The 14,169-nt window shown below is 40.3% G+C and overlaps 1 protein-coding gene across 2 annotated transcripts in view; it reads right to left on the bottom strand.

Annotated features, from left to right (window-relative positions):
* LOC137170812 (netrin receptor UNC5D-like) overlaps window positions 1-14,169 on the bottom strand; it is a 181,354-nt gene that overhangs the window by 61,434 nt on the left and 105,751 nt on the right. Inside the window, exon 2 of one of the 2 annotated variants that reach the window (XM_067574396.1) lies at window positions 5,547-5,753. In XM_067574396.1, the coding sequence (XP_067430497.1) occupies window positions 5,547-5,753 (207 nt within the window). Of the gene's footprint in view, window positions 1-459; window positions 742-5,546; window positions 5,754-14,169 lie in introns of those variants that run through there. The other variant, XM_067574397.1, reaches the window with a different exon arrangement.

The raw sequence follows: 14,169 nt of genomic DNA on the forward strand, positions 1-14,169 counted from the left end.
ATTTTCTGCAATAAAACATCTAAAAACAAAAATCTTATCAAATGGGGGTCTGTGGTCTAATTATTGAGTTTAGGGGTCCTTGAAAAAGTTTGACCTAAATACCCCAAATGGACAATAATGAGCCATAATAATAACGATAAACAACCACTGCACTTATCGGTTTGATGTCACAACGAAATCGATATGAGAAAGTCAAGAGCACATTTTCACCTTATCAATTATTAATTTAATTCATTTCAACACTGTGTAATTAAGAGAACATCACCAAGAAACCTGAAGTAACCATTAAAGCTTTTTTTAAAATTTGTAACATCATAATGCAAAAATATATTTCTCTTTTGATGTTCCGTTCATGCAAAGTGTAAGGCAACAGGCAAATTAGGCTAAATAGCCTATAAACAATAAACAGTAACATGGCAAAACAAAAAATGAATTAATTATGAACTAAGTTTTACTCACAGTGAATTTGTGAGTAGGCTAAATCATCTTCATCTGAACTCTTCGTGTCCCTCAAACACACTCTGAGCAGAAATTCAGCACCTTGACTGTGAATTTCCCACAGACAGCTTTCCTCCACTTCAGGCACTTGGCGAAGGTTTTTTTTTTTTTTTTCCAGGTCGTTCTGCTCTGCTCTTTTTATCATTTAATTACGACTTGTCAGATCACACACTCCAACACTCCAAGTTGCCTAGCAACTTAAAATGTTTAAACATAAACCACAGAGAAACAAATGCATTTCATATACAGGTTAAATTTTACCAGGTGGCGGTTATAGATATAAATGCCCACGTTTTTAATCTGGTTTCATCTTCACTATTTTTAACAATAGGGCATGCGTCACAACATTATTCTAGGAAAAGTCAAAGACTAGGGGACATGAATATTTTATTAAAACATAGTAATGTACAATTAAAAAAGCCAGCTTCTCTTATGCTTATGGCAACTGAAGTTGAAGGTATTCGTAGAAGCTGTAATAGACGTTTTCTTATTTTGGTTTCTACATTTATTTTCCTTGTCTGCCTTTCTGTCTCCTGGAAGGTCTGAATCTGAGAAAAACAACACAACACAAAGCTCAAATAAATCTCCCTAGTTGAGTTAGCAACCTCTGGACAGATACGGTCTCTGTCCTCTGTCTCAACCCCCTCTGGTCGAATAGTGTCAGGGCATCTGTTGTTGAGTCTGTCTGCATTTAATTCACAGCTTACTGCTTTAATAGCTGCAGCCCCCTGCTCTCCGCTGAACCCAGGGGCCATTCTACCACCTGACTCAGACTATAATAGCTTCTACTGAGATACAGCTGTTCAACTGCCTCCTACAGATGAAGCCGGATGGACAGCCAGAAATGTCTTAGCTGAGGCGAGATTTTCTCAACATGTAGCATGTCGGCCCACCTCTGCCTGTGTAAACAGCCTTAGCAGTAACATGGACACAGTTAGTGAAAGATAGTCGCTAAATCCCTGATCAGGTCCAGAGAAATCCTCTGTATCTCAGACATGGGAATGCTAAAGCATGCCAAAGTGGCAAAGCCACACATCATCATGCAGGGCACCCTTACAGGGGCTTCAACTTGAGCACACAATATTATAATACAAGGAGATGTGTTAAAGCTTAGTTGGGTTGAAGTGCTAAGAGAAAAGAATGAAAGAACATTTTAAAAAGAGAAGGCAACGAAGAAAGACAATTAGTGAGTAATGGAAGGAGAAACAAAAAGGAGAGACAGAGAAAACACATGCTACTTTCCAAACATGTAGCATGTCGGCCACGAGCCAAGTGAATAATCTACTCCATAAAAATGAGTGTCACGTTCAATCAATGTGCAAACAAGAAGAGTCTACAGCCACACTAGCGTATATGTGAGGCACAGCAGTGCTAGCATGTGCTTATTGGCACCAAGTACAGCTGAAGTAATTAGTTTTGCAGGTAGTTTTGTGTTATAAACCAATGTATGGAACATATAAAAAGATTAGACCTCATCACCAAAGTTATTCCATTTCATTCTGAGGGGGACATGAATTATCTGAACCGAATTTCAAGGCAAACCACAGTCATTATTCACTGTCTATGAACCATGAATATCCACTAAATTTGTGCAAATCCATTCATTAGATGTGTAGATATGTAACTGGATAAAAATAACAGTAAAGTAAAAGCCAGGGCATCACTAAAGTCAGTAGGCTTCATCCTCTGGGGGCCATTAATGTCTGAAGAATTTTGTGTAAATACATCTAATAGATGTCGAGATATTTCACAAGATAAAGAGAACTTTGACTTTGAGCTGCTAAACCCAATAATGAAGCAGTAGTGATCATTTTTTTCAACCTGTAGCAATACTGAATGGGATTTTTTTGTATTCAGCTTTTTCTGAAAAAGGCATCAAAGAATACAAGAAAAGACATGTGAAGTTATTAGTTTTACACATTGCTAAAATTTTTTACACAATTTCACCGAAAAAGCACCGGAGTGCTTTGAATTATTCTTGTTTCATAAAACCATTAAATGATGGCCAATATTGCTACTAGCTATTATTTTTTTTTCCATTTTAGTTTCAAAACCCATCACAATGTACCTGAGCAGAACAAAATAAATATATAATGGAACGACATCTGAAAGCAAAGCAGTCCACATTAAAGGGAATCATTTTTATCCTGCTGCTCATTTAATATTAGACTGAAAGGAAATGTGAAATCTGCTTTTTGGGTCTAAAAATTAATGCCATGCTTGAAATGACTATTCCACTGTGCACAAAAGAAAACAAAAAGATGCATTAAGCAATGATAGTTTCAACATTAGGAGCCATTTAATGCTTTCAGAGGGACTCTGTTGGAGTGTGTGGTCACATCCAAGTGTGGGCTGTAAAAGATGGCCCAGTCTAGTGTTCTTAAAAATCAACTGATATTGGCATTAATTTGGGGACAATGTGTTCTTCACTTTTCTTTCCTTTTGAAGCATCATCCAATAAAGTAGTTGTTACAGTTTCTCTGAAAGATATTTTTATGTCATGCCAGAGGGCCACCACTTCATGCAAATGTTGTAGTTTTTCTTCTTGTATACAGCAGTGCTGGAACTGCATTTCCAATTAGTTCCCTCCTGTGTTTGATTACAAGGTGATATATGCACTGAGATGATCAATGATAAGACAAAAAAATCTTCATAATGAAAAGCGAACCCTGGTGAGAAGTTTTGACAACCACTTTAACCAACAGAACAACTACTGTGCTTTGATAGTATTTAACAAAAGCAACAAGTGAAAAATCTGCCTACATAAATTGTGGACTAAAGGCTCTGTACTACTACTGTTTGATCATAAACCAAAGATCAGACACAGACAAGAAAAAGTCAAGAGATCATCAAAATCAGTAGGCGTCATCCTCTGGAGACCACGAATGTCCAATAGAGATGTTTTACTCTGGACCAAAATGGTGAACAGAAAGAACAACATTGCCATCCCTGGAGACTTTAGCTACTGTCTCCATGTAAACATAAAGTAGAAGTAGGATTTCACTTCTATTACTAATACTGTACATCTGTACATGTTCGAGCCCCAACCCATAGAACAACCCAAACAATAAAGGCTACAGAACGGCTGTTTGTGGGCACGAACAGTCTGATGTCATCACGCTGGTTGAAGCCCTGGCTTTTCACTTGACTTTTACATACATTCACCTCAAGTTTTGGGACTTTGACCATGTTTAACATAGACATCCGACATTATAACGGTATAAAACTAACAGAAAACCAAAAAAAGCATGAGATTATCTCCTTTAAGATAATGAAATGATTGTGGTTATGCTGAATGTGTTATGCATTGTATCAAAAAGTAATATTCCTATTAACCATTGAGAATCTTTTCCTAACCATACCCAAGTAGTTTTAGATGCTTAACCTTCACATTAACTGTAGAATTTATCATTTTAATTACTGGCAGGAGGATCTACCAGTCTCTCCACAAACAACATAACTCTATTTTATGCCTACATGAAATTTAAACTTAGTAAGAATTGTCTGTCTATGTGTTACACTGTCACTTCGGCTTTCAGCACTGGTGCTATAGCGACAGTCTGAAGTGTTGATAGACAGGAAGAAGCCCCAGAATAGAATACATCAAAATTACTGAGAACTTTTGCGACAATTCAACTCAATGTTGAAGTATATTTAAGTCTAATCAATGAACGACTCACTAATTTAGCTAAATGCTCTGTAATTGATACAATTATTTTACTTTTCAAAACACATTCAAATTAAAGGTTTTCTGTCTGGTTTTTGAAATCTATTTCAGAGGTGCTAAACAAGCAGAGGTCAAGGTAACAATAAAGACTAATAAAGTACCCTAATTCCACATGTACTCTCTTCGTCACGACTTCCAGCAGCTTGTGCTTAGGATGACGCATCCTTTCACAGTCCAGTTTTCTACTTAAGGAAATTCAAGTGCGAGGGGGATTTTTAGGATGTTCTCATTTTTGGCTTTTATTCTCTCTCCTTCAATCTCCTTTTTCCTTATGCGCCTCTCTGTTCACGTGTCTGTCCCAGTGGAAACAGATATGATATGGTGATAAGGAACCAGATGAGAGCAGAGCTATGAATCCAGACTAGAGGCGATAAAAATGTAGAGGTCCATTCTTCTCTGGAAGGAGATATTGATTGGTGCTGTGTGTTAAGTGAAGTATCAACACTGTTGCACTAATAGTAGCCAAGGCAGGCAGATAAATATTTTACCTTCATCCTGATCTCTTTCTGCAAGTTATAATCCAATTAGATGATGATTCTGATGTTCAGTGCAGACCTAGGAATAATTATTAGTGTGGCAAATAAGTTTATATGGATTTGAGATAGGAGGTTTTGCAAAAGAGCACAACACTTAACAAAACAGTACTTCAAAAGTTGGACTACCAACCTAATTTAAACCCAACTTTCCCCCCACTGGATTTAACTGTTTACAACGTTCACCTGACAATCATTCTATTTAATTACAATACAAGTCAATATCAGAGGGAAGAAGAAAATATAATTTAGTTTTTCAATTATTGCTATTCAATTTGCTGTATAAACATAATTGAATTCATGAGATATTTAATACCCATTGTGAGGTGATGCAATAAAACAGACAAGGGCATTAGAGGAAAAAAAAAAAATCTTTGCAGTTTGAATGAATTCATTTTTGATGTTAAAACAATAACAACTGTATTTCAGAAAGTTGCATCAGTAAAAGACACCATTCGGAGTTCAAAGTCAATCTTAAAATCGAACAAGTTGGTGCGTTTCATGGTCTACCAGTTGTCATTTCAGTTATATCAAATGTGACATACAATACGCACTAAAGAAGTGAGGCAAATATACATGCAGGGTCGGACTTAGGACATGGGGATTGTCACAAAGCTCATAAAGTTCAGTCTTCAGAAATCAGTACTTGATATCCGAGAGATTAATGCTATCCTTATAACTTAAAATGACAGGAGAAAGGCTTAGCTTGTATACTTGTTTGTATATTTCTGTATGTATATGACATGTTTGTCTGTGCACAAATGACCAGAATCATTTTTTTGTCGTACCTGTTCCCAGGTCAGTGTGCTCTTGAGACATGTGCTGGCTCTGGTGGACCCATTCCCCGTTGCACTTGAAAAAGATTTGGAGAGCGGGCCGAGCTTGACACCGGAGCTTGATCGGGTTGCTCTTGATGATATAAGCATCAACAGGCTCTTCCAGGAAGTGGGGCAGGGTCCCGGACTGGCCATGCTGCAGGCTTTCACCTCGGGGGCCTGAAGAATAAAATGAGATTAAAATGAGACTCTGTATAACGGAACAAACAGAAATACAGAATGAAATGATTAATCCGTGGCACCAAGATGACTAATTGAAACCACCTCAGATTTATCCCCTGTCAAACAGCCTCCATCTAATCCAGCAGTTAAAATTTAGTTAACTACTACTGTAGCTCTTTCTCTATCTTCTACTATCCCTCACTCTCTCCCTCCCTCCCTACTGCAACCAGGCCCAGCTAGCAGCCATTATTCCTTACAGCGAGGTCTCCCTCAAATAAATCGTTTCGGAGCACAACATAAGAAATAACACAACCCAACATCACCCCATCCCCACCATCCATTCTCTGCCGCCACAGCATTACAATACAGTAATTTACACACTGTAGTCCACTGTTGAACCAATCCTCTTGAGCATCACGGTATTAAATATTTTAAATACAGGGTACTTTGAGGAAATCTAGGCTACACTTTATTTTGCAAACCTTCGAAAAACTTGCATGTATAAAAGAAATACCATCCTTGTTTGGTGTTGTTGTCGTTTGGTAACCCGATTTATTTGGGAAGCATTGGCTTAGAGTTATGTCAACTGCACTGTTGCCTCGATATATGCTTTGTTTTTCTACTCTGTATGCTAAGAAATAGCAACAGGAGAAACATTTTGTTGAAAGGTGAGAAATACTGAGTTTCCAGGGGGAAGACACTTGGGACAACTAGCTGAGCTGTAGGACAGGAGCTGGAACACATTGCAGTTTTTAACGCAGTGCAACCCCAGAATAGAAATCAGTATAAGTGCTCTTTGACAGACACTGTGTTACAAGCAGCTGTGATCAAAAATGTCAAAAACACAGCTCTGCCACTGAGCAAGCAGAATCCTTTTCAACAAAAGAACAACAACAACAAATGAATTAGTATAAATTATTAGAATAAACATCTTAGTGAAACTGAACAAGATAGATGCATCATAATGTTGATCATGCAGATCTACAGTACAGTACTCCCATGAAGACTTCTTTGATCTCTCACGATGTTGGTGTTCACTAAAGACGGTTAATTCAGTTGAAGAATTCACCGGCAACACACTGGCAGCACATTAACAGGCATTATTCCCTTCTTCCCCGCCCGTCTGAGGTGTGTTCCAGACAGCGCACGTTTTCCTACTTCTGAGGCCCCGCAAGTGTAATTACACTCTGACTAATCTCCTAGTTTGCTGGAACCTCTTTCATGCAAGTGTGAAGGTTTTAGTCAGGCAAACCCGTCCCACACCCGCCCCTCCCGATCCCAACTCCCCGCTGCACACTGCATGTTTCTCCACCGTGATGGGTGTACCTGTGAAAACCCCATCAGGATTAGAGAATCCACTCTCTCTTTCTCTCTCCCTCTCTCTAGCTAATCTAATCCTCCTACCTTTCCTGCCGGATGTCTCCTGATTGAGAGGAATAGATAAAAGACCCTACGTGATTCCCTGGCTGTGAGAATCACAGCACCTTGCTCAGAGTTCCTCTTCCCTACGCGTGACACATTCACATTCTCTCCCACATTCCTGGAACTGAGGCTGAACTAAGAGACATGCTTTTAATTTCAAAATGACTAGCTCCAGGCAAGCTTTTCTTGTACAGAGTGCTCCAATTTGTTTTGCGCATGGAGCATTGACATGGTGTGTTTGTGTTTGGATAGATGCAAAACATAGACGTGAGTGCGCATCCAGACGGTGATAAATGGGAACATGAATGCACAAACACACAGCTGTCAAACAATGCCACAGCCCTCCAAGTAATGACTCATTTGTTAATAGATCAGGTATTATACTAATGCTTAGCAACGCCACTGCAACTAATACCTCACATATCAACAACGGTGAGGTTTAGTGAGCATTACAGGCTTTATTTCAGAGTCAGTTGTCCCTTCACTCTCAGTATTTTCATTTCATATTCAGCAGGTGGCATAGTATTGCGGCAGACAGATTAGGAGAGACACAGAAAAGGAAACTCTGGTGTGATTTAACCTCAGGCTGGCAGTGGGACATGTGACTCCAGGGGGAAACACAAGCACTTAACTGTCTCTGGGAACAGCATAACATCTTCTTTGCTCTTGAAATTGCTGAATATAGATCACAAAGTGCAACACTAAGGACTATAGGATGCCCCACTGACACTGCACCTTGTAGTAAGTACACACAATGAGATAACTCATGTTATCGTATGACATGCGGCTGCAGGATGTGATGGCGTTGATGGTGCTGTGGGGTTTCCGTCTGCTGTTCAAACAATCTCCACGGTGACATCCGCTCACACGACTCATTTACATGTCGTAGTTGTTTCATCTGCATGGTCCAGGGCAGGCCATCATCAATATCTCTCCTTTGCATGCCTTGACGCCTTAGTTCAGGAGACCGCTGTGCCCTGTGCTTCACAGGTCTCACAGCGATCTACAACCAAGGCTTCAGCTCGGTAATCAGGGCCCGTGGCATAGGCCATGAAGGCGGTCACACAGGACGCCAAATGAGGGAGGGGTGCTAAATGAGTGGAAGTTTTTATATATAGCTTTTGGAAATATGTACATGTTCTCCCTTCTTAATGTTTTCCTGTCTTTTTCCCAATTAACTTATATGGGTTTTCATCTGGTTTGATCGTCCAAAGCCTTACTGTTCTGTCAGTTTTCGCACGACAGCCACCAAACTTCATGTGCTACCTAAGGAAATGCCACCAAACACTCACTGAATGGCATCTTGACTCCCACTTGCCTTTTTTTGTCACAGTCTAATTTGAAAGACAAAGTTTCTCTGTGTGTGTTTTCAAATAACTGACTTGACCTTTTCTACTTTATAATCATATTGAGTATATGTATGCAAAACAGAGCATAGCCTGGATAACACTGGATTTGGAAATGGTTGTAAGAGACTCTATCTATGTCAGTGCAAGGCCAATGGCTATGAGCTTATTTGAAATGGCTCGTGTTGGTATTAGAGCTAAGGGTGGTTGGGTGGTGGTGCTGCTGGAGTTCATGTGGATGAGAGCCCAGTTTGGAAAATTTTATCCCCCTGTCCATAATTCCTGATGGCTAGCCTGGACTGGGAGGACATTGTCTGGGCTTGAGGTACCACTGTGGAAATTGATTTTTAGAGTGAATTCATATCTGAAGTTCTTGGACTGGAGGTTACACTGTTTTGGGGGCTCCAATCTAAATCTTTTGGGGCTTCAATCTAAAATCTCGTCTAGGGCACCAACATAGTCAGGGCCAACCCTGCCGGCAATAACACATAAGGGGCACAGATATATCTAGCCCAGTCTGAGAGGAAAACAAGATATCACTGCCAAAGGGCTGAGTGATGACTCTATCAGACACCCTCTCTCTTTCTCTCTCTCTCTCTCTCTCTCTCTCCCTCTCGTAGCTACTCTGTTTGTCTCGCACACAAACAAACTTTAGCCAAGGATGTGGACACAGTCTGCTGTGATGCGACCTGTAAGAGGACTCAAAAAACGTTTTTGATTTCCTTAAGCAAACACTCCATCACTTCACATGCAAAATTAAAAGCAATGGGCAAAGTGTGGTCTCTTATGTCAGCTCAATGTATTCATAGCTTTTAGTGAAAATCTAAAAGAAATGAGTGGGAAAGAGCCCCTAGCTGATTGGACTAATGTGGTAAAGCCTTTGGGTGGTAGCACAGGCTGTTTCACACAGAGAAATATGACTGCTGCTCCAGTACACTTGTAGCGATCTGGAGAGGCAACAGCCAGGCTGATGTTTGCCAAATTCTCCTCCAAATTCAGTACACTGCAATCTCATATTCTTACAGACAAACTGCTATGGATAACACAGGTTCCTTGTCAGTGGTAGGTACTCTAACTGTCACTACACAAACACTGAGCCCCAACAGACATGTGTCCTCTTCCTGCTGCTTTTTATTCTGCACACCAATTCCCATGTCATGAAATTTGCAGATGACATGGACCGTCTTTCCCGCCGTGGAGCTCAGACTTCAGATCAAGGCCCGGTGTTGAATGACTTCATCCAGTGATGCAACAACCCACGCCTGGATCACAATATCACAGAAACAAGGACACGCCAGTGGATTGCACAAGACAACAAGCTGAGTGTCACGTACATCCACGAGGAAAGAGAAGAGTGCAACAAAATATTCTTTAAACTTTTCACTGGGAGCACAGTACACTTGTAACAAGACTTCAGATCATTGTAACACCTGCAAACAGACCAACAAGTCAGTTTAAGGCTTTGAACAGCTCCCGTACAGCAAACACTTCCGATTCCTGGGGTGCAAAACTGATTGCAGGAGAATCTGTTTTGTTCCGGAGGCTGTTTCTTTCTGAACCTCAACCCCTTGCCGCCCTTTACAGGAAGTAATTGTAATACCACTTAAACACACAAACCCCTTATAAACACGGGATGTTGAAAACAAGTTCAACCTGTGTTTGACCATTTGTAAAAGACAATTAGCACTGGGTTAATATGGGTCATTAATGTTTGTACAAACCCTGGTTGACAACTGCAGCTTCATGTCACTCACCTAACAGGGTTGTTTCACCATAATTAAAACTGGTTGCAGTAGTACTCTTACACTTGAGATTTAATAATGTTTTATGATTTGTCTCCTTCATTTGGTCACATCTTTTTGAAAGGTGCATGCAAACATTTTTAATCATGTTCTGAACTGAATTTATGGCAGAGAGCTAGACATCATTTCTTGTTTAGTATCTCTGCAGTACTATACTACACCGTAGCAGCTACAGGGTTACTAGATATTGTACTTGTTACAATAGTAAGCCGTGTCCTCCCTGAAGAGTCAGACCTGTACAAAACCCCAGCTGCAGGCAGATTTGGTTCAACAAGTTTGACAATTTGTGTTGAAACATCCAGAAGAAACACATTTGCTTCGGTCTGAAAGAGTTGTAATGGATATAAATGCCCTTGCTCTTGCAGTTTCAGTAATCACAACACTGCCATTCTCTACACTTTTGCCCCTTTTGCACCCAAAATGAATTCAAATTTCCACCGGCACAATGGCACATTATCTCCGATTTCAATCCTCCAACAGGTGTGGGGCACCATAAAACAAGTCTCCAGCTTATACTTTATGTGAATTATCTGCCTGGCCACTAACAAGAGCAAAACCGAGAGCGGTGTCTGTGTGTTTGTGTAAAAGAAAGAGAGCACTACAGAGAGAGAGAGAGGGGAGGGGAGAGAATATATGGCTTTAATAAAATGCTACATTGCCTTGATGTGTTGTCCAATAATCAGTGGCTTGAAGCCTAAAACATTTTATCGTGTATCTCATTTTCAAAATTATTTTTGAGCATCTTAATATCTTAAAAATGCTGCAATGACGACATAATAACAAATAACTTGCATTACCAGTTCTATTATACTTAGTCTGAAAGACCAAGCAACTGGAAAAAACTGGGCAGAAGCAAAGAAGTAAAGTTTGCCAACTGCTTTAATTCACTACACAGCATTCAGTATTAATAAGCAGGAAGCAGCTTAGCTTAGCCAGGAATTAAACAAATCTACTAATTAATTCTTAGTTTGTTAATTAAGAGTCAGTGGCATCATATTTGGTTAATTACTTCATCATGTTGACATTTCAGGTTTGAGGAATAAGTTAGTTGGTGAACGGGGATCCATTTTGTGGATTTTTTTTTGCTGCTAAGTATCGTTGCCATTGTGTAAACACTGACTTTCAGGCTAATGTCTGTGTAAATATATGAATAAATACAGCTTGGAAATGGTCAGCGCTGCATTAATTATATATGCCCAGTGTGAGGTGTCTTCATATGCAGTATTGACGCAAATCCATGCAGCAGATGGATGGTCTAGATTGAGGATCAGAGTTGAAGCTAGCAGAGGAGATGGGGGTGGAGGGAGATTGGTGAAGCAGATGATAGGTGGGTGTTGAAGATAGTGAGAAGTGCTGGGGGAGCATCTGTTCAGATCAACCGGGTGCATGGCAGGAAGACAGTGCAAAATAAAATGTTCAGCATTTTCAGGAAATGCTTATAAACTTGCGAGTCCAAAAAGAAAGGCACTTCTTTTTGGGTCCTTAGCCAACTTGGGCCCACTGAAGGATCACAACCTTTGTGATGCACAGCTCCCACACCCACTTCCTCTCTGTCTGCAGAGATCTCTGAATGACAGGTTCGCCACAGGGGAGAGACAGGCAGGCAAAGATGGAGTTATTTGACTCCCAGGACAACAGCAAATGGGGCGAGAGAGGCGATAACATGTAAAAGCCTGACTATGTTCGGTGTTTTGCTGACACTATCCATGATTCATCCACATAAAAACACATGAGCCTACAGCTAGAGGTGACAAGCTGACAGGTAAGGGTTTAACGATACACAAAATGCATGTTTTGGGGTCATGGTTCAGTACCTTTTCGGTACAACAGGAAAAAAAGAAAGGTAGAAAATAACATTTTGGCCCTTTATTTTGAAAAAATGCAAACATCCAACAATGGCTCATTGGTCAAAACTATTATTGAAACAGTTTAGTTGTGCTGCTGTGGGAAACACAGGAAAACAACCTTTCTGTTTCTTGCAAGGAGTCAGGACACCTGCTGACAGCTATTTTATGCTGATTTATGTTCTCTCAGAGCTACTTCTTATGACGTGCTGTCTGACCACGAAAATCACAAAATCAAATGTGTTTATAGTTGTTCCGAATGGCTTTGGAGGACTGAAAAGCTGACTGTCACAGAGCGGGGAGGGCGATAGGGTGATGTGATATCGTTTAAATACAGGGATAACGGTGCATATTTTAATAATAGTGTTGCACTCAGTCAATGTCATGAGAGGATCGTCCAGCTTGGGTCTGTCATTTGTCATTCCAACAGCAGAGACACTACATGAGCAGGGTAACCATGGTAACCAGGGTAACCAGGCTAACTTGGCTAAGCCAGCTAAGTGGCACGCTGTCACAACATTCCGGGTTGAACCCGTGCTCTAGAATTATTGTTTGGCACATTTTATTTTGACAGTAATTGTTTGGGTCATGGAGCACAGTTACGTACCGAACCGAACATCCTGCACTGAATGGTTTGAGATGGATACACGTACCGTTACACCCCTATTGACACCAGCTGAATGAACACAGATGCTTCTCTTAAAATGTGTGTTGTCTATAAGAGTACAGCTAAGTTGCAATCTATTTCCAACATCTCCCCAAACTACAGTAAAATTCAAGATGGTAGGTGGGCAATAACCAGATCTTATACCATTATTTAAAATCACATCCCTGTTTCTTTCCTGGTTCTTCTCCTCCCTGTCCCCAGGCAAGTCTAACAGCAACTTCAGTCAGGCTGCAGCAATCCCTGGAGCTCTAAATCTACTCTATAACTTGTAATTTCTTTGCAACTGGAGTCACACAGGCAATTTCTGCTCTGCCTCTCAGACTTTTAAAAACAGCATGGCCTCCACAGAAAGATATGCCAGAACGCTTTGTTCAAATATTGATGCAAACCTCTCATCTGTCATCTCAGGATACAACAGACACACGCACAAACACAGACACACAGGACGCACACACACGCACACTCAGATAACGTGTGTGCCACAACTGAAGCACTCCAAGGCAGAGTCAGTTTTTCTTACACACATGCCAGATGTCCAGTCAAAACAAGAACGGACAAATGTTGCTCTGATCGACTATTTCACACTCAGACAACTACACTTTTTTAGGCTTAAATTTTACTCTGTTGATTCGATTAATTTTTTCGATGCAGGCAAATGCCTAAAAATGTGGTAATTTCTCTTTTTCAGCGATGCCCTGCTTCACACACATAGTACAAAAGTACTCAGTACAACCAAACTCAAACAGCAGGAGGTTAGGAGCCCCGTTGAAGGGCACCTGGATGGTGTTCAATAAAGGAGGGGCAAGCACTATTTTGCCCACCAAGAGTTATCCTGCATATCTGTGACTGGGGGGCCAAAAGTAAGTGTTTGTGAGTGTATCCGTTCTTTAAGCACTGGTGGAAGTGACAACACAGATTTTCAAAGCACAAAGCACTAAGGCTAGAAACAGAGAGTCAATCTCCTATAGTATGCTTTTTAGCCGACTATTATGTAAGAGTGTAATTGCTACTGGGGCATGCAGTGGTGGAAAGTTAATTTACTCAAGTACTGTACTTAAGAACAATTTTACTTGTAAGTTACTTGTACTTTGCTTAAGCAAGTCCATTTTCTGCTACTTTATACTTCTACTAATTTCAGAGGGAAATATTGTACTTTTTGCTCCACTACACTTAGTTAGTTTTCAAATTAAGATTTTACACAAAGGAGAAATACCCTCAGCTTATAAAATACAACACATTGTTAAACATTAAACCAGTGGTTCCCAACATTTGTGGCTTGTAGCCTCAAAAAAGCGTCCAGTAAAAGAGTCTTATGGCTATAGACAAAACGAT

Source organism: Thunnus thynnus, chromosome 19 (assembly GCF_963924715.1).
Source record: "Thunnus thynnus chromosome 19, fThuThy2.1, whole genome shotgun sequence".
Classification (NCBI taxonomy): domain Eukaryota; kingdom Metazoa; phylum Chordata; class Actinopteri; order Scombriformes; family Scombridae; genus Thunnus; species Thunnus thynnus.